General features: G+C 43.9%; 1 protein-coding gene across 4 annotated transcripts in view; it reads right to left on the minus strand.

Annotated features, from left to right (window-relative positions):
* wdfy2 (WD repeat and FYVE domain containing 2) overlaps positions 1–22346 on the minus strand; it is a 74871-nt gene that overhangs the window by 17332 nt on the left and 35193 nt on the right. For all 4 annotated transcript variants that reach the window (XR_003672691.1, XM_028436848.1, XM_028436846.1 and 1 more), the window contains exons 6-7: positions 1344–1456; positions 915–1041 (exon numbers count right to left, since the gene is read on the minus strand). Coding sequence is in view for 3 of the 4 variants with exons in the window: in XM_028436848.1 (XP_028292649.1) it covers positions 915–1041; positions 1344–1456 (240 nt within the window). In the remaining variant the exon portion in view is untranslated. The remainder of the gene's footprint in view (positions 1–914; positions 1042–1343; positions 1457–22346) is intronic.

Raw genomic sequence — 22346 nt, forward strand, 5'->3', positions numbered from 1 at the left:
TGGAGTGACATTTGCACACATTTTAATACCCCAAACCTGTGAATTCGGCCCTTAGTGTTTAATAGCTAAACTGTAACTTCTCTGCTTACTTTTGGAAGACTTTTCTATAACAATTTCCACTTTATTTGTGTGGGTCCAGTGCAGTTGAACATAGTGAATAATAAAGAATAATGAATTCTATAGGTACAAGTAGATATTGCTAGATATTACTAATCTTCTAATACCTAATGATGCAATTTCCATTTCCTTTGTGTGGGTCCAGGGCAGTTGAACGTATAAAATAAGTTGAAGTTGACGTACTGTAAAATCATGTAGATGTTGGGAGATTGATATAGATTTCCGACCTTCATTTTGAACAACTTTGTCTATTCAGACTTCATCTGTTATTTACTATCCTATATATGATATCATACTATATTATGACATCATAAATAGGATAGTATTACACCTAATCATTTATCGGTATCACATAATAATTAGCTCTGGTAACAAGTACTGATTGGGAAATACTATGTGCAATGGATGTCTAAAAAAGAAAAAATATGTTTCTTGGCAATGTACACAAACATTTGAATATGAAGGGATAGTAGATTTTTAAATTTGCCAGTCACAGTGACTGGTGGACAGAAAAGTTAACACACACACAAAGTCAGCCTGTTCAGCATAGCAGCGCCTGTTTCTTTATTGCGTCCTCTTATTTCATTCAGACGTCCACATTATTTTTTACATGTTTCCTCTTCTACAGAAGATGCTTCCATAATTCTAAAGTTATATTCTTCATCACTATGAATAATCTGTTTGTTCACATGCATTACACAGGTTTGATGGATTACAGTTTGCTTTGGATACATAGAAATACATTGTTTAGCCAGTTGTGCTTAAACAGGTTGTAATTCAGAGATTGGGATTCTTACTTGTGGCCTTGCAATTCGATGGCAGTGCCTTTCCTCCCGCCGATGTCCCACATGATGATGGAGTGATCAGAACTCCCGGAGAACAGAACCCTCTGAACGGGGTCCCAGCACAATGCTGTCACATTACCTTCAGGAAACCAAACAACTTCTCTTTTTATGAATTATTGACAAGCTTCTGTTCAGGACATTCCCACAAATAGGTTTGGATAATGTTTGGAGGCTGTTTAGAGGCTAATTGGTACTGCTTTCCTAAAGTCTATTCTGTTTTCTGTTTGTATGTCATTCTTTTACTGCTTCTTTTAACATTCTTGATAAGTATTCCAACACATCTGAATTGATTAATTGTGTCATCATGCAGCTCTACAGAAAGCCTGATAACAAGCTCACCCTTATAATCAGGTGTGGTGGACCAAGTAAGCATAGTTTTACCTGTATGCCCTTTAAATGTAGTAACCAGACTGCAGCTGTCCTGCTCCAGCTTCAAGATGGTCACCTGACCCGACTGGTCTCCCACAAAGGCGTGTCTGGTCTCTATGTCAAATCTGAGGTCAGATTAAGGTCACATACTAAGAAATGCATGCATAAGTTTTACAATTATTTGAAAAAATCCCGCTAAAGTTCAATACAACCGTGAATGTTAAAAGGAGGTTCTGTAAAGACACAAAAAACATATTATTGCGTTACAATGGATGTCATTCTGTGATTATTTTGATAGTGGGTCTGTTTACCAAAGCTGGTCTGTATTTTTAGTTAGTCTTTAGTAAAATTGCAGCAATTGATGCCATTCTTGCCAAGTAACATTTTCTCTCGAGTATATTTCTATGGCAATGACCTCCACATGCTCATTGGTATGGATCATTGTCATTGATCAGCATTCACAGCTTTTCATCTGTTCAGCCCGTTACCTTGACAACAGCAGGACTGATCTCTATTCCCATGAGGCCAACCTTACTATACCCTGATCTTTATCATATGTTCTGACCTATGTATTTAGAATTAAACTGTGTTGTCATAAAAGACAACTTTAACCCTTGTGTGTTTTTGTCTGTTTTTGACTACTTCTCATGATATAAGTTATTCAAAGTTGTTTGCTTGATTATGGAGGGTAATGACTATTTTCAAAGCAAACATGTTTCACATTATTATCCTCAGTTTTTGTAAGTTAAATGGTTATTGATAAATTGCCTTAGAGAGATTATTATGTGGGTTGTACTTATTTTGAGGGTTATAGTCGCAGATGTATTCTGACTCAGAGTTGTTATACTCAGGTTTATATGGACTTCGTGGGGTTATTCTGACTCAGTGGGGTTATACTCAAGGTTATACAGACACTAAGGGGTCACTCTGACTCTGATGGATTTCACAGAGTTCAATGACATTTACAAGCGTTGGAAAAACTCCATGTTCCATAATTTCTTACAACCCAAAAAAAATCACTGCCTCCTTTCCTTCAGCCCGCCTTCATTCGTAGACTACGCGGTTGAAATTTGTTTCTGTTCATTTCCTTTTCTTGTTTTAACGTAATTGTTTAAGACATGAGGCTTGTTCGAGATGAGCCAGACGGACGCAGTTTTATATGAAACGCCCAATTTAATTCCGGCACATGTTCATGTATTAGTTTAGAACTATCGATCGAGTCATCAAATTTCATGGTACCCACAACAACGACGACAAAAAAAGTAAAATAAACAAAAGTGGACTTGGATAAATAACCCTGCAAGTGAAATACACAAAAAGAAAAAGTGAAAAATAGAATGTAAATCATTACCATTATCATTATTGCACTGTGTGGCTGGTGAGAAACGTTTGGTTTAAGCTTGTGATTTTGTAAAAGAACCATTCCATCTATCTATTTATTTATCATATACGTTCAGATCTTAGATTTCAGTCCTTCGAAAAGGCTTGCCAGGCAGCACACAATGTCATAACTCGCATTTGTCTTTGTTAGTTTTTATTCGAACTTCAATGACCACAGGTCATAAACCTGAAACAAAATAAATGCTTTATTACAATATATTCATTAAATATACTAAGCATAAACAAAGAAACATATCAATTCTGTAATACTGCCTTAAATATAAGAGAGCTGGCTCAGAATAAACATAACTACAATTCCCAGAATGCTTAGTGTTCAGTGAGCCTGCGCAGAGCAGATCTTCTCTGCTACCAGCAGCCCCACAACAGCCCGCATTCATACACACACAGTGTATCAGTGCGATCAGGCTGTTTTAGCAGTCTCTACTTACCAATGAGCTGTGTGCTCCTGACAACGGTCTTGCGCTCTTGCACACGTGACAACCAATGTCATTCGAAAACAGCACTTTGATAATAGCATTCAAAAATGACACTTTGATAATAATGTAATGTCTGTGTATCCTACGAATCACCAGACGGGTCAGGTCAAACCAAACAGGCTTTATTTAAACTTGTCTTATCGGTAGCTGTGACTATACTGGCCTCTTAACACAGGCAACACACTTAGTGCTGCCTCCTTGTGACTAAGCTGTCACTGCACAGTGAACACAAACAATGAACTCAACGGTCATTACACTGGCCCCCAACAATAACTCCCTCGTTCCCGAGGGAACAACAAGGTCTCTGAGGTATGGTGGCAACTGCCGGAGTCTCCTCCTTTTTGTAGGAGGCGGAAGAGAGGTGCAGCAATAGAAGAAAAGCCCTTCACAAACCTCCTGTAGTAGGAGGCCAGTCCCAAAAAACTCTTGAGCTGCGTTTTGTCAGCGGGGATGGGCCAGTCTTTTATGGCGCAAGTTTTCTCCTCCAAGGTGCTGATGCCCTCCTTCCCCAGCTTGTGGCCTAGGAACTCCACCTCTCGTCAGGAAGTGGCAATTGTCGGGGTGCAGCTTCAGGCCTGCATCTGCCACTCTCCTCAGCACTAAGTGCAGCGCATCCAGGGCCTCCTCAAAAGAGTCGCCGTGGACCAGGAGGTCATCTGAGTACACCAGGCACTTCTGACGGGGGATACCAGCCAGCACTCTATCCATAAGTCTCTCAAAAGTGGCTGGAGCATTGCAAAAACCAAAACTGAGGACTTAAAACTGCCACAGTCCCCTGGTCATGCAGAAGGCTTGGTCTTGGGTTTGGACTCAGCAGACAAGGAAACCTGTCAGTTACTGCTCCGGAGGTCTACAGATGAGAACCATGAGGAGCCAGACACCAGATCCAGGGTCTCGTCAATCCTGGGGAGGGAGTAAGAGTCTTTTTAGTAACCTTATTCGGTGGTCTGTAATTCACACAAAACTGCATCTTAGAGCCCTTATTTTTAGACACCATAACCACAGCAGAGGCCCATGGAGTGTCTGAGGGTTCCACTATTCCTGCTCTCAGCATCTCCTCCAGCTCTCTGTGTCCCTGGTGTGCCAGTAGGAGGCGACATAGGCGTACTTTCACTGGTCAAGCGTTGCCAGTGTCAATCTTGTGTCTCACCAGGTGTGTTAGGTCCACCTCACTGTCAATGAAGGCAAAATGCCTTATATTCCAGCAGCACCTGTCACAAACTCTCTCGCTACAGGTCGTTCAGCCCCTCATCGTTCTTGAACCAAATGTCCTGCAATGCAGAAAGCCTCTCCTCTTCTCCTGTTGTCTGGTGCTGCGGGGGTCGGGGGGGGGGGTTGCTGACCTTCGTCCAGCCCACAGTTATCTCTGTTGCGGCTGGTGACGATGGAAACCGGTGGTCCTCTGCTTCACGGGCCCGTGTTCCACCACTAACATGGGCCCTAGGCTGTTTATCTGCACAGGTATAAACTTGGAGCACTGCCTGAGGAGTTGACCGGGCTGGCCACATCCCCAACAAAGCCTTGGGCGACGCCGTATGCCCTCATCCTGAATGAGTGAATGAGGAGGGACTACTCAAACTACGTCCTGCATGACCACTGGTTGCACTGCCCAATAGCCTGTCATCCTCGCAACCCTCATCACCGACATGTCCTCAAATCGTTCAGTCCCTCCGCTCACCATCTCTCTCTACAGCCAGCTCCAGTGCCTCACTCAGCATGGACGGGTGGGCCAATTGTGTCTGAATGTGCAGCTCTTTCGAGCTCACCCTCTGACCTGTGCGCGCATTAGACTCCTTGGCCATTTTTACAGGTTAGTCAACTTCAGGGCATCTGTGAAACTCTGGGCCTTGTTGCCACTCTGAACCTTCATTAAGCTCTTCAGGAGTTGCTCCCCTTGTAATGTTTGCTATGTTGAGACTGCCCTCAACCCACCTCCAGTCTTCCACTGGTCCAGCCTTCTGGATCTCACCAATGGGGTTGGCAAAGAAAATCTGGTAGCCATAAATGTCCGTGTGGATTGCTCCCTTCTGTTTTGCAGGTGTAGCAAGACCAATGGGGTGGTAGAATCCAGCAATCTGGCTTAGCAGTATCCAACGGGTCAAAGGGTTTGGAGTGTTACTTTTGACGTACTCTTCGGACAAATCCAATCTTGTACTCATCTTTCCTTTCTTTTTGGAGATATTTATAAATGTCATCACACGAAGTTGCTCTGTCTCTGGTTAGAAACTGACTCCTAGAGCTTTACTATCCTTGTCTTGCATCTGGTTAGGTGACTGATTCATGATGTCTGGACCCTTGTGCAATAAGTCGTTCAAACTTAATCCCATGAATTCTTGGCTACTATTCCAAACGATCTTTACAGGGGTAGTGGTTGAGTGAGGATTTGGAGCGACTAGGTGACTGATGTACCACTTCGGTACTTTCCAACTGTTGATCTCCTCTTCTATTATTTTAACGGCAGCTCCTCTCGAAACCATCTCATGGATTTGCGCTCTGTACGCAGCCCTTCCACTGCACGTCTGTTGTCCAGCAGTGTCGCAGGGTCCACCTTCCAAGGGTAAGCAGCATCCCAGTGAGGGAGTTTGCTGTGTTTGTTGGCTTGGATGGAGTTGAGGCATTATTTAATCTTTTCCATTTCTCGTTCCTCTACTAGGGTCATTTCTTTGCCTCCGGGGGTGCAACTACCACACCTGAGGGTCACACTCCGCACCCACACTGTCCCACTTGAACCATTCAAGGACTTCTTTATTGGTAATCATGGTACTTCAGAGGATTGTTTCTCGTCCTTCCACCTGGGCTTTGCAAGGTTCTGATCAGGCTACCTAAAGTCACTGATCTGATGTTTGGAATTATGTAGAATATAGGCTACAGAGTGTGGCTTGATTATAAATCCAACATTACATCCTGCAAGTGAAAACTTGTTAGGGAGATCAACAAATGTTGAACAACATTGCATTATGGCATGAATGATGAAGGTTTGGTGCGGTATTTGGGAAATATAAAAAATCATGGCACTACTTTCAGGAACTTTGTATTTCTATAATAATGATAATAATCATAATCATTTATGCTGGATAGATAGATAGATAAATAATTAAATGATAGATAAATATTTAAGATAATTAGATAAATACTTAGATAGATAGATATAGAAATAAATAATTAGATAGACAGATAGTTTATATATATATATATAGCACTTATAAGGATACAAAGTGCTTTCCAGAGTGTAAAGAGAAAACAAGATTTAAAACATAGAAAGAGTAAAAATTGTTGCATAAAATGCACATCAAAAAACATCTCTCTAAAAGCAAGGAAAGTCTGTGTGCATGTGTGTGTGTGTGTGGAGCGAATATCTCCCCGAGTTCGACCTGAAACTTAGTCGACGGCTTCCAAATACCCTGAGTGTGTGTATCTGTTATTTTGGAGTAATTTGGTCATTTCAAAATGTTTGTTTTAATTTTATTTCACTTCTGGACGGCAGCTTTTGACCTCAGAATGTGAGGGGGCGCTAGCACACCATCTATATCTATTTCACTGCACAGCTTCTCACCCGAGCAATCGCTGCGCACACAGCAAAGCGTCTGAGCAGCCGCGCTCGCACTGATATACAAGCAAAGCTCTTAAGTCTCACTTAATTTCCCATTGTTTAAACCATATAACTGTTGTTCAATAACGCGCTGTAAACCCGTTCAATACTCCATCTGGAAAACTGCGGATTCTGTGTAATGCCGTGCATGGAAGCTAAGCTCTGACCACTCGGTTCGAAGGTAAACAATGATTTTTGTTTTTTAAAAAGACAGCAGAATAGTAGTAGATAATACTTTAATTTACTTACTCACTCATGTAGTTTGGAGCTTTACATTTTGTTTTGCGCAGTTTTGTTACATTTCTGATTGGCGCTACAATCACTATGGAGTTTGGTTATCAGCGTCTCAAACATTTCACGGAACACACAAAAAACATTAACACACATAAAAAAAAATACACATGACTCCAAAAAAATACATTACAGAAAAATACAACAAAAATATGAAATTGACTCAAATACACAAACCTAAAGATTTATACAAAAAAATACACAAAAAAAGATACAAAATGATTCCAGAATCACACTACTTAAAGCAACAAAAAACAATTATACAAAAAATGCACAAATGACGTGAAACAAAACAACAATATTTTTACAGGAAGTACACAAAACAACAACAGAAATGCACAAAAATATACAAAAAGGCTCCAAAAACACACAAAATGATTCCAAAAAACATAAATTACATAAAAATACACCAAAAAACAACAAAAACATGAAAATGACTCAAAATACACTAAACTAAATATTTATACAAAAAATACACTAAAATGACAACAGAAATGCATGAAAATACACCAAAAAAATAAACACAAAATTATTCCACAATCACTACAATGGCAACAAAAAACAATATTTATACAAATAATGCACAAAAAGACAACAGAAAGATACAAAAATACACATAATGACTCCAAAAACATACACGACAGAAAAATAAATCAAACAAAAAAAATATAAAAATGAGTATAAAAAAACAACAAACACATTTATCATGCACATGTCCCATAAAATTAAACCAGGGAAATCACACAAGCTATTTTACTTTGCACCCGCAAATAAACCCCTTTACAACACTACAGAGTACAGAGTATGTACACCTCTTTGTACATCCAACCTTCAAACATATTCTCATTTGGCCCTAATTGACATCTCTACTTTTGCTCCCACATGAATGCATACTTCCAACGGGCACTGTACTATCTATCTATGAAGCAAGGAATCACTGTGTGTGTGTGTTCCTCAAATATCTCTGTGAATCAGGCTCAGACAAAGCTGAGACTTTCAACATGGCTGCTGTAGAAAAGGCTCCAAAGTTAATAAGTACAGTTGTGGAGGTCTTTATTTTTGTGTGCGGAAGATGTTTTCACCGCTGTTAACGCGAGAGGTGGACTTACTCACGTGACCAGTACGAGACTCGGAGAACGGGTGTTACGTAGTAAGTGGTTGACAAATTGATCAGTGGGCTCCGGCGGTAAAGTGACGAGTTAACTAGGAGTCGTGTGCGTAAATGAAAGCGTGAGTACCCACCTCTTGTATAGTTGTCATATTGTTAGTGTTTACTTGTGTTCATGTGAGTTTGGTTGGTTAATGTGAGTGAAAGCACGAGCCTGCGTGCTCGCGGTGTGCGCGGTGCGTTCATGGGGGCGTACCTGGCTCGGTGCATCCGTTCTGCATGTATTATGTCTGATTGAGAGCATGTTTCTTTGTACTCTTATAACGTAGTGTTAGTATGGGTTATGTTTGAGCAGTAGTTCCAAGTTGTAAGTGTGAATTAAGTGTGTCTAATTAGGCTGCTGGTCAGTTAAGTGAATTCAGTGACAGGATGTAGTAACATGCTGGGTATTTCACAATAAAAGCAGCCTGTGAGTTACTGCAGTTAAAGAGGTTCATAAAACTGGAAATGTTACATAAAGTTGGTTAGCAGTAACTTGATAAGATTGGTATGTTTAAGTAACTGTGATTTCTGTGTTTTGTATGTTAGTTCATAATGGTGTGAATGAGGAGAAATGTGATACTAACAATTGAATTACTTTATCTGTGTGAGTATATTTTATATTAAGTTGATCCTGTTACTTTACATAGGTGAAGTCAATTTATGTTTGTTATTCTTTATTATTGTAATTGTATTTTGTTATTCTGTCTTTATAGAAACCACACACACACACGCACGTAAATCAAGTAAAGAAGAAGTTAAGCCTGAAACCTCTCTCGGCTCTTTTCTCCATTATACTTCGAACGGTGGCCTTAAGTGGTGTTCTGGCCGACACCCTGGTGTGAACCTAGTGCATAACATAGAACCAGTGCCTAGCCTGAGCTATCATCATCATCTCCACTACAGCTGCTCTTGAATTAAAGGTGCGCAATGTTGGATTTGTTTGGACTGCAATGATACCATTAAAAAATTATTTCATAAAAATGTCCATCGTGAGCCGACAATTTTATGACATTTTAGAACTGATGACATAATCACTGTGGAGTGAGCCTTTGTCGCGTGGCTCAGTTGGCCGGGTTAGAGCCAATCACTCTATGGGAAGAGGGGCAGAGGGTGGACAGTGTCAGCCGGAGGCAGCCTATCCCGGGTGGAGGCAACGCAGCAGCCCGGGGTGCCATCCGCGTGTGTGTGTGTGTGTTTTATTCAGAAGTAAATGTGCATCAGGAATTAAGTGTTTATAAGGTCAGTTTAAAGATAATTTAACTTTTATTCTGAATTAAAGAAGAAATAAAGCTCCCATGTAAACCATCCATACTTAACCTCCCACCTTTCTATAGCAAGACATAGTTCCTACGGGCACTGCACATATATAAAAATGAATAAATAAATACATTAAATTAAAATACAGGCCTTTTTATAGAGTTAAGTTTTAAGCAAGGATTTCCATGGGATGAGGAACTTAATGTTCAGTTTAACTGCTGTATTTAAGGGTTGAGTTCTTCATCAAACTTTAGCATACAAACCTTAACATAACATATATATACAGTATATATATATATACTGTATATACTGTATGTCAATATGAAATGATTTATGTATTTTTGTATTTTTAGGTTCAACTGTAAACGTATTTACATGATGAATGTTCTTGATAAACTTCAACCATGTACATGTGACAACTTCGACAGTGAATAATGGGGAACTAAAGTTTATTTGAGCAATTAACATTCATAATTTTTTTTTACCAAAAACAAGATAAATCATTAGAAATGAAAGCTCAAAAGGAGTAGGCTGAAGCAGAAAAGCTTATAGGTGCCTACCCCATATGCAATTACTATTACAAATATACAAAAAGCAACATCAACAAGAGAAAAGAAAAGAAAAGCCTTTCAGTACATTTTCACATCATAAAGAATTATTGCAAACTACACACATTGATACGTACATTATATTGGTGTTTATGATATAGCATTTGTATTCATTTCAATTATTATGAGGTTACCTACAGTTAATATTTGGAATTGATACAAATTCTATATCTTAAATACTTAAACACATCACCACAATTAGCGCTCACTTCAGGGGATACTCCCTCCGTTGGCGTAAAACGAGTAACTCCAGCAACCAGAAATAACCTGAAATCATCACAAGCATATATTTAAATGTCTTTTCTCACATAAAATAACTTTTAAGTATGTATGTATATGTCTGTCTGCCTGTCTGTCTATCTATAGTATCTATCTATCTATCTATCTTGAGCTTTATCCCTCAAAGCCCCTAAGCTCTGAAACTCAATCTCGCCATAGATTTGAAATCTTTGCTTAATACTATAAGAAGGCCTGTTTTTAACTTAATGTATTTATTGATTCATTTTTATGAATTCTACCAATGTATTTTTATGTGTATTTTATGGAACAATTTTTACTCTGCCTATATTTTTTCTCTTTGCACTCTGTAACCTTATAAGTGTTATATGTACATATATAACACTTATCTCTCTCTCTATCTATTTATTTATTTATTTAATTATTTATTTCTATATCTACCTACCTACCTACCTATAACTACCTACCTACCTACCTAGCTATCTATCTAATAATCTTATTTATCTATCATCTAATTATCTGTTTATCTATCATCTAATTATTTATCTATCTATCTATCTATCTAGCTTCCTTCCTTGGGCTTTTAGTTTGATGCTTTTACTTTAACTTCTTGGTCATGTGACAGTCTTTATTCATGTCTTAAAGGGGACATATCATGGTTTTAAATCCTTCCTTTTTACATATAAATCATACAGTTGTGGTCTATATAAAGCGGAACAGCAATGCTTGGGTCTGAATTCCTCATTATTATAGCTCCACAGGCCCCTTTTCTACCCCTTTTCTGATGTGCTTCTGAGAACAACTCGTTTTGGTGCGGTCTCTTTAAATGCAAATGAGACACTCCATACCCCGCCCCCTCTTCAGGTGACACTCGGTTCAACTCCACCCTGCTCTGCCATTTTTGTAGTTTGATAGAAGAGATACGGCTATGTAGCGGCGCATACACTTTTTATTCAGAGGTTATTTACAAAATGTCAACAACGGAAGACTTGTCCATCCAGCCTTACATGTTCGAGCCAGAGTCGGACCCGGCGGAGCGAGATGAAAATGAAGATGATGAACCTGCAGAACCCTAACAAGTGAGCTAACACAAGCACCGAGCTAACGCTAGCGCCAAGCTAACGTCACAAAATGCATTTTAATACAGTCTTTTCAAAGACAAAAACGGCAAAATGAAATGACTAATGGAAACTTTAGACTTAAATTAAATCACGTAGGCCATATCATCAAGGATCTAAAACGAGCACACAGCGCTAACATATGAAGACGGTGCAACTGCTAATGCTATGACAAAACAATGACAGGGAAGTCTTAACATCACACTTTTTAGCGTTGTTGGGGAGAAATTATTAGTTATGCTTTATAATATATTTACTCATATATTTTAATCCTTAAAGTGTAACTTTCCATTGTGTGATTTTTCATGTCTTCAACTCTGCTTTCCACTCCGGGTCAGAACGCCTTGTCCAAGGTTCTCAAAACAACCCCAAGGACAGCTACACACACTCACATAGTCACATGCACTCCCCATACACATCCATTCACACACACAAACCCATAAAACGCACACACCTCCGTTTCCATGGCAATCAGATAACGGGGAACAGACTGTTTTGACTCAAAGGAGAAAACTGTCTCTCTTTTCATCCACTGCCCTCCCTCCTCCCCCTGTCTCTATCCCTATCTCTCGGGGGGGGAGGAGGGAGGGGGGGGACTAAGGGGAGATATACGTGGTTTTAATATTGTGTCTCTCACTCTGTCTTTGAATCGCCTGGCCAGGTGGTCACCATTTTTGTTTCCACTTTGTATTCTTTTATTTAGTTTAGAATAAAATCATTTTTTATTAATTCACCAACTCTTCAGTCTGGTCGTCATCACTTGCCAACGCAGAGGGTGTCATACAGCCAAAACGAGGTAACCTTCCTTTTTTCCACCGTAACAATTGGCGTCAACGAGCGGGAACCCTGCCCGGCCGTGTGCGCGGTCCGCGACCCTGTCGCGACGGTGACGGACGCATCAATAATCCTAAGCCAGTATTTAATGTGCAGGATACCTCCGTGGAGGCTCGCATTGGACCGTCTCACGGTTGGCACGGGACAAAAACGGACCACGGTGGACCTCAAACAATTCGGCTAAAACAAAGGTGAGAGGCTGGTTTTTTGTTTACAAAGCCTTCATGCTTCTTTTTGTTTCTGTTTCATTTTGACACCTCTGCTGTGGTGCGTGATTAGGGGCACTCCGGTCCAGTTAAAGTTGAGGTGTCCAGTAAAGTCCTGACAGTCTGCGTTGGTGTTTATTGTTGTTCTCCCCAGCCCTATATTTTACAGAGCCGGAGGTCGAGAGTTGAGAGTTTGTTATTGTTGTTCTCCCCAGCGTTAGCCGGAGGTTTAGAGAGTTCTCCCCAGCCCTATATTCTACAGAGCCGGAGGTCGAGGGTTGTTGTTATTGTTGTTCTCCCCAGCGTTAGCCGGAGGTTTAGAGAGTTCTCCCCAGCCCTATATTCTACAGAGCCGGAGGTCGAGAGTTGTTGAATTTGGTTATTGTGCACGGCCGTGCTGTTTCTGCCTGATCAGCAGCTAGTTGACTGTCGGGACCAATGGGCAATAATCTAAGTGTAAACTCTGCGAGGGCTGAGGTGGACTGGAACGCGCCCCTCATAGATCAGATGAAGAAAAAGTATGGTGAAAGTTGCTGTGACAAGCTACAGGTTTGGGTGGAATGCTTTGGTTTTCCATCCCGAGGCAGCCTAAGCGAACGCCAGCTCACACAGCTGAAAGACGCGCTATCTGAACATAAACAACAGCTTCTATGCAAAACAAAGGTTAAAAGCAATTATGTGAAAGAAATGATGGCACATGAACGCTGTTTACACATTTGGCAGAAAGAAAATGCACACAGGGCAGCAAGGGATAAAAAAGAAGCTGTTATAATGTCAAAACAGGAGAAAATTAACACTGATGCATTTTCACACACAAGCAAAAATCCTTTTTTATCTCCTCAAACCACACCCCCTGCTTCATTGTATCCGGACGTCACGGCTCCACCCTCCACCACGTCACCGCCTGCCCCTACTGTTTCTACCACGGCTCTCTGCCGCCCTCTGGTGGCAGAATTGGGTAACACAAGTAAAAATTTGAAAATTCCAAATTCACAGTGTAATGCTATTGGTCATCCGGCAGAGGGAGCCAGAGCTCCACCATACATTTACCCACAGGCCACAGCTGAAATCCCAGGCCAAATTATGACACACAATGGGGCCATAGAGACTTCATCTACTGCTTTTCCTCCAATTTCATACACTTTGCCGACAATTCAAGTTCAGCCACCATCACACAAACCCACCTTACATGACGACGACGCTGGCGTAGGACATTTGGCCCGTTGGGCCCCACAGGCATGTCCACATATTCAACCTCCACAAGAGCCGCAATCTACAACCAATTCTTCAACGCAAAGTACACCCACCATCAACCACGGTTGCCACTGTGGACCGCTGACACGATCACGGGCGCTGGTGGACTCCACCTCTGATTTGGACTCTCCAATCCAGAACTTCCGCCTTCCAATGATCGAATATCCAGGTGCCACAGACAGTGTTTTGGTTTACAGACACATGCTGCCTGAAATGCTTACAGCAGCAAAGGATAAGTTTCCACCCATCTCAAATGGAGGAGGGCCATTTGGGGATGCTCTCATCGCATTCTGTAAAGTTTGGCGACCAATTGGGTCAGAAATAAACAGACTTCTCAAGACTCTGCTGACTTCAACTGAATATGCCCACATTCAGATCTTCATCGAAGCACCCCAAAATGCTGGGCTACGTCAGACGGTTCTGGGCTGGAACCCCAATGGAGAGTGGGAAAAACACGTCCAAGCCACCGCCGCACTCCTCGCTCAGACTTTCAGCGTCCGCGTGGACATGAGCCAAATTCAGGCCTGCACGCAGTTACCTACTGAGCGGGTTGACGACTACAGCCGCAGGCTGACAGCCTGTGTCGACACCTTCAGCGGCCACGTCAAGCCGCCACAAGGCTACAACACGCAAGATGAATCATCCTACGAGGCCCTAGCTAAAAGCTTCCTCGTATCGGGGCTCCGCCCCTCTCTCCGCTCCACAGTCGAAACAACATTGATTGGAGGATGGCAAAAGAACCGTTGGACTGACATTTTCAAATACGCCTTACATGCTGAGGACCTTGAAAACAAAGCAAAACAAGGCAATGATGGACTTATGCTGGCAAATGCCTTTCCTGCCCTCACGTTGTTCCGACAACACCAAGACCACATACACAACGATATGCTGACTGTGGCGGGATCCAAAGAAGGACAGATGAGTGCTTCATCTGCGGCGCACTGGACCACTGGTCAGACACATGTCCACAAAGGCAACCCCGGAAAATGCCCAAACACAACAACAAAAAGCGGTACCCTGCCAAACGGAGAGGTGGAGGTCGTCCTCCAAGAGAGAACGACCGACAGGCAGATTGACTGGCGGACGCGGGTTTGGGAGAAGCCGTGAGCGTCCAACCGAAGGATACAACGCTTACTCCTCCGACTAACAATGCACCGGACACATCATCCATTTTAGCCCCAGACACACATTCTATAGAACTGATTAACACAAAGAGACACGCGTTGCAACACCCGGATTTTCACACTGATGATGAGTTATTTAGGCTTTTTCCAGACCTAGCTGAAGAGGTGCAAGCTCAAAAAGCCCCCCAAAGAGATTTGTTGCATGAAAGGTTGTTTTTTGACTCGGAGGCCTCCCTTGATGGGCCGACATCGTGTCTGTTCATGAAGGCCGACGCCTACGAAAGGTTACCGGTAACCAAAATCATTGTTAACGGTACTCCGCTTCAGTTTTTGATCGACACTGGCGCTACAAACTCGGTGATTAAACTTTCCGAACGCTGCCGTCTACAGCTCATCCCATCTTTCGTTTATTCGATTTGTGCTAATGGTGCTACTTCTCGCGAACCCGTGTCCACACTTGCTTATTGTATTTGGCCAGCAGGGAACACACACTTCTCCCATCAATTTGTGGTTTCAAACGACTGCCCAGTGAACCTACTGGGCAGAGACCTGCTTCTTAAACTTAAAGCAGTTCTCACCTGCACCGATGCCGGCATCGAGATCTCACGACCTTTAACCTCAGCACAAATGTTCCTCAGACTGTCAGACTCTGTAGAAGAGTCTGCTGGCACACTTTTTGTTTACAACTGGTGGGTTAGTTTTGATGATGCGTGCACGCTTAAATTTTGGGCCGCACAACATGTGCCTAAGCACCTCACATTTAAGAAACCTGAGTACAGCCACTGCACAGTACACGTCTCACAACACCCAGACCATCCCTTTGCTGAGACCTTTTACGGGGACACCTGTATAAATGACACCTTAACCGCCGACTTTCTCTACTTTGACTCTCGACACGCTGCTGTTGCTGTACAGCTAACGGAAGACCAACTACCTCTGTTTGACGTACCCAACTCTTTTCCTCACATCACGGTGGCAAAAATTCCTAACCTTCAGTGGAAGGACTTGGGCCCTTTTGTTCTGCGCTGTCATCTGACCACTGACTGGCAACAAACTCCAACCCTTTTGACGTGGTATTCACCGGCCGCGAATGCCTATCGGGTTAAGGTTCCCCCACTGATCATTGACTGCCTCCGTTCGGTTTTTGCCATCAGCCTGTCCACGGGCTATCGACTGACCTCGCTGACAGCACCGCAAACAGGAGACATCTCACCCCTGCTGTCTTCAGTGCCATCTGGCCTGTGGGCCAAGCACAAGTATGACGTTGGCCTCATCAGAGACTGTGCTCCTGTGGTGATCACACCTAAGTCCTCCTACAGGCCCCACAGGAAACAGTATCCCCTTCGACGTGATGCCTTAGATGGTATCCAACCGGTCTTCGACTCTCTCTTAAAAGAAAAGGTGATTGTGCCATGTGCCGACTCCCCAGTTCTGACCCCCATTTTTCCGGCGATGAAGATTCGCCCAGAAGGCCAACCGACCGAGTGGAGGTTTGTGCAGGACCTACAGGCTGTTAACTCAGCCATCATCCCTCCTGCTCCCCTTGTCCCAAGTCCCCACACCATTCTTTCGCTGATTCCACCATCAGCGAAGTACTTTTCGGTTGTGGACCTGGCCAACGCATTCTTCAGTATCCCAGTACACCCGGACTCACAGTTCTGGTTTGCCTTCATGTTCAAGGGACACCAGTACACGTGGACCAGACTGCCACAAGGTCTCACGTGCAGTCCTCACATTTACTGTTCTGCCCTTGAGCAGAGCCTCTGTTCCCTTGTCCTCTCGCAGGGCTCTTCCCTGCTTCAGTATGTTGATGACATACTCCTTGCAGCTCCCTCCAAGGAACAGTGTGAACATGACACTATATCTCTGCTGCTTCACCTTCATGAACATGGCCACAAGGCTACACTTTCCAAACTTCAGTTTGTCCAGGAGGCCGTCCAATTCATTGGTCACTCCATTTCACGTGACGGGAAAACCTTGTCCAGCAAAAGAGTGGCTTCCATTGTCGCGCTCCCAAAACCTGCAACCAAAAAGCAAATGTTGTCCTTTTTGGGCATGTGCTCATTCTGCAGAAACTTCATTCCTGACTTTTCCAGCTACGAATGTCATTTGAGGGCAGTGGAGAAAAACTCACCCCCTAAGGCCCTTGTCTGGACCCCTGAAGCCCTCCGTGCTTTTGAGGGCTTAAAAACGGTTCTCCAGACATCCCCTACGCTGGGCATCCCTGATCTCCAACGCCCTTTCACACTGTTTGTGGATGAAAAGGGTGGTTGCATGACCTCCGTTCTGTGCCAGCTGCACGGGGACAAGCTGAAACCTTGTGGCTACTTCTCAAAGAAACTTGACCCAGTTGCGAGAGCCTTTCCACCCTGTCTGCGCTCAGTCGCGGCTTGTGAGGCTGCTGTGTCCTCAGTTCGTGAAATCACTGGCTATGCTCCCCTGCATCTCCATGTGCCTCACTGTGTCACCTCCATTCTGAGAGACATGCAGACCTCACACGTCTCAGCGGCCCGCTGGCTCAAGTACCACACTACCCTGTTGGGTCTTCCTGATGTGCATGTCCGCCGTTGTTCTACTTTGAACCCTGCTACTCTCCTACCTCTCCCGGAGGATGGAGAACCTCACTCTTGCATTGCTGCTCTCTCTCAGGTCCTGGTTCCTCGCCCTGACCTCTCCTCTGTCCCTCTCACTAACTCAGACTTCATTTTCTACGTGGATGGCTCTGCATCCCGAGACCCTGACACCGGGACTAACAAGGTGGGCTTTGCTGTTGTTTCTGACTCAGCCACTGTTTCCTCTTCCTCGCTCCCTTCTCACTACTCCGCCCAGGCCTCCGAACTCTGTGCCCTCACCGAGGCGTGCCGCTGGGCCTCCGGTAAGTCCGCTACAATCTACACTGACTCTCGCTATGCTTTTGGGGTAGTGCATGACTTTGGGGCGCTCTGGAAACAGCATGGGTTTCTCAAATCTGATGGCTCTCCTATCCTTCACTCTACCCTTGTGTCTGCTCTTCTCGATGCTATTCAGCTACCTTCCTCTGTTGCTGTTTGCAAATGTGCAGCTCACTCCTCTGCTACTGACAACGTCTCTCGTGGTAATGCACGCGCTGACGCGGCGGCCAAGTCTGCGGCCCGCACATGTGTTCCTCCCTCTTCTTCCTTTCTCTCCACTCCTCAACCGGTCGCCTCTCTGTCTGAACTCTCCGCCTTTGTCACTCCAGCCGACCGCCGCAAATGGCAGGCCTCAGACTGTCACCAGGTGAGTGGGGTTTGGTACGGCCCCGATTCAAAACCTTGCCTACCGACTGCTCTTTTCCCTGCTTATGCTAAATTGACACACGGTCAAGCCCATGTGTCAAAGGGTGGTATGATATTAGCTGTTCAGACAGTGTGGTACACAAAGGGATTTTCTTCCTTTGCAGCTGAGTTTTGTCAGAAATGTATGATCTGTGCTAAAAACAACCCAGGCAGAAAGAAACCTTTGACTAGCCAGACAGCCCACCCTCAGCCATCCATGCCCTGTCATCACTTGCAGATGGATTTTGTTGAGCTAACACCATGTGAGGGAAAGAAGCACTGTCTGGTCATCATAGACATGTTCTCTAAATGGGTAGAGGCCTTTCCAACCAAACACCAGACAGCCACAGCAGTAGCCAAAGCACTGCTAACTGACATCATTCCTAGGTGGGGCATTCCATACAAAATCTCTTCTGATAACGGCACACATTTTGCCAGCCAAGTGATAACAGAGTTGACATGGATCTTAGAAAACACTGCAGCTATCACCCTGAGTCCGCTGGGGCCGTAGAAAGAGCTAACGGTACTCTGAAAAACAGGTTGAACAAGTGCATGGACCAGACAGGGCTGAACTGGATCAAAGCTTTACCGCTTGTCCTCCTTCAGATGAGACAACAGGTTCATCCAAATTCTAAACTTTCACCCTTTGAAATCCTTTTTGGACGCCCATCCAATGTGGGTCTATCCCCCTCTGTTTCGTCCTGGGCTGAGACAGCGCTCCAGGACGACAGTTTGATAAAATACTGTGCACAACTCTCTACGATTCTTACTTTCAACAGGTCCAGAGTACGAGCGGCCCTCCCACTGACTACCACCGAGAACCTCCATGACATCCTTCCAGGTGACTTTGTGATCGTGCACAACGCGAGACGAAAAAGGTGGACCGACCGAAGGTGGATCGGCCCTTTTCAGGTTCAACTGACGACACACACGGCTGTGAAGGTCGCAGAGCGAGCCACGTGGATTCACGCATCACACTGCAGGAAGGTGCCAACACCAGTCGACCCTGATCTTGAGGCGACTGGTCCAACGGAGGAAGTACCAACATCACCACTGATCGTGGAACCGCAGTAAGGAGCGTTTCCTCTTTTCTGGATTAGGAGCAGTGTTTTGAGGAGCCTTTGTTTGCCTTGAAAGTTGCAACGAAAGGCAGAAAGAAAAGACCCTGGGGGGTTACAAGCTAACCTTTCTAACAGGGCATATGGTCTGTTGAAACCTTTGAAATCCAACCTTGAGGACATCGTGGGAGATCACAAGCATTTTCTCGCTGTGATTGAAGAGGTCACGAGCCCCTCTGTTTATGCCCCAGGAGCAGGCTGGAATTATGCCACTATTCTGTCGTTTCATGTCACTCGTGTTCTGGTCATTGATTGGCGCGATGGTCCTGTCCGCAATTCCAGTACTCCTCTGGCTCCTGGCCTCCAGGGGGACAATCGAGGACACTGGACTTGAACCAATGAATGCAAGTGTTGTTCCTAATGTGAATGCTTCTTTTTACAGGGTGACTAATGCAAGCAGAAATAGACGCTGGATAAACGATATCGTCCTGCACGACACTTTAGCTGCGACCAATGTTACTCATCCGTTTTTCACAAACACCTGGTACCGATACGCGCACTATAAAGCTAAAAGTAGGGGCCTATCCAACTGTTATGTTTGCTCTTACATGCCTGTGTCATCAACACATCCCCGCTTAACCGCGATACCAATGGATGCTTCCGACTCCTTTTGTTATTTGTCTTACTCTAACTTCGGCATGGGGGACCCCAACCGTTGTTCTAAACAGCCAGTAAAAAAACTGACTATACTGCGCGATGATACATCTTCCGCTATGTATGTAGATTACACGCGAACCACACTTTTTCCCTTCTGTTTCGCCAGAAACGGAACTCACAAACTAGGCCAGATTCCCGGTCACAATTGCAATTACACCATGGGTCCTGAATGCGACACCGCACATAATTCGCACACCTGTGCCCACGTTCATACACCCGGGACTAATGGCACGTTCAATTTAGCAAAAGGGTTTTGGCTATGCGGTTACAGACTGTATACACACCTTTCCCCCAACTGGGATGGGGTGTGTACACCCGTGCATGTGACTGATCACACATACGTAGTCTCAACTATTCCCCTTTCGTCACGACGTAAACGCGAATCACACACTCCTTTGGGTTTTGATCCACACGACGCAATCTGGGGCACGGACGTTCCCCCCGAACATAAAATGTGGACGACAGGCCAGAAGGTCTTTCGCTGTTTCCCTGGGCGGGTGTGGGCAAAACACTGCTGCGCGTCGAAACCTTAGACTACAGGTTTAAGTCCTTCGTTAACGCATCATTTTTGGCCCTTACTGGCCTCTCGGGGGAGGTCACGAATATACGTTTAATGGTCCTGCAAAATAGAATGGTTCTAGACCTACAGACCGCGGCCAAAGGAGGCGTTTGCGCAATGGTAGGTGCATCTTGTTGCAGCTTTATCCCAGATAACACGGCAGACGGTCAGATCATAGCAGAGGCAGTCAAAAACATTTCCAGGCTACGCGATGCCATGAATAAAGATAGCTTGGCCGGACCGGATTGGTTTTCCACTCTACTTGCAGGCTGGCGCCCTCTCTTGGTTAAGATCGCTATTACACTGGTGTCAGTTCTTCTTCTTCTCTGTTGCGGTATTCCGATCTTGCGTCGTATGGTAGAGGGTTTAGTGCAGAGCGCTTTCCCAAGCCGGCACGTCCGCATAACCGTTCCAGAGATGGAGATCCAGCCTGAGGTGCTTATGATGCATGTTTTTGCTGATTCTGATGATGACTCTGCTCAGTGATGCCACCTACACATGTTGTTTTATTTGTTGTGCTATGCTATGCTGACTGACATTGTTTTTTTCCATGTGTATTTTTGCTATTAGTGATATATATAGTCCATATTCATTGCCGTGATTGCCAATGATTTTAGTTGCTAAGGGTATTTGATTTTATTGTGATGGCCTTGTCTCACGTAATATTCATTATGTGTTTATGGGGTTCTTTGACTTTTCCTCCTTTTTCTTGCTCCAACTTTGGGGATGCCTGTGTCCCCTGAAAAAAATAATGCTTATATTCATAGTGTTATAACGGTGTCAATATCATTTGTCCTACGGACCATGAGGTTGCGCTAAAATTACACTAATTTTGATTAATGTTTTATGTGTTTTGGGCTGTGCTTGGCTAAAGTTAAACAACTTACTAATTAATTTCGCTTTTTTGTGTTGGACTTTGTCCAAAAAGAGTGGATTGTTGGGGAGAAATTATTAGTTATGCTTTATAATATATTTACTCATATATTTTAATCCTTAAAGTGTAACTTTCCATTGTGTGATTTTTCATGTCTTCAACTCTGCTTTCCACTCCGGGTCAGAACGCCTTGTCCAAGGTTCTCAAAACAACCCCAAGGACAGCTACACACACTCACATAGTCACATGCACTCCCCATACACATCCATTCACACACACAAACCCATAAAACGCACACACCTCCGTTTCCATGGCAATCAGATAACGGGGAACAGACTGTTTTGACTCAAAGGAGAAAACTGTCTCTCTTTTCATCCACTGCCCTCCCTCCTCCCCCTGTCTCTATCCCTATCTCTCGGGGGGGGGAGGAGGGAGGGGGGGGGACTAAGGGGAGATATACGTGGTTTTAATATTGTGTCTCTCACTCTGTCTTTGAATCGCCTGGCCAGGTGGTCACCATTTTTGTTTCCAGTTTGTATTCTTTTATTTAGTTTAGAATAAAATCATTTTTTTATTAATTCACCAACTCTTCAGTCTGGTCGTCATCACTTGCCAACGCAGAGGGTGTCATACAGCCAAAACGAGGTAACCTTCCTTTTTTCCACCGTAACAGCGTTATTTACAGCTTACCGAAGTGCTCTGTTCGTCGTCTCCAAAGATAGAAGGAATTGACCCCTCAATCAGACAAAGTCTTTCGGCAAATCCTTCTTTATACTGGCGGAGGTTGCAGAAGCAGTCATCCTTGAAATGCTTCGTGCACACAAAAATGACTTTACCCACAGATGTGGGTACATTTCCCTGAAAAATAAAACTCAACCAGGCACTTCGAAAAGGTTCTGATGCTGGGAGACGGTGTCAAGAAGCGTGTGGGTTACTACATCCAACAACCGAACATTTTGACTTATC

This window comes from Gouania willdenowi, chromosome 21 (assembly GCF_900634775.1).
Source record: "Gouania willdenowi chromosome 21, fGouWil2.1, whole genome shotgun sequence".
Lineage (NCBI taxonomy): Eukaryota > Metazoa > Chordata > Actinopteri > Blenniiformes > Gobiesocidae > Gouania > Gouania willdenowi.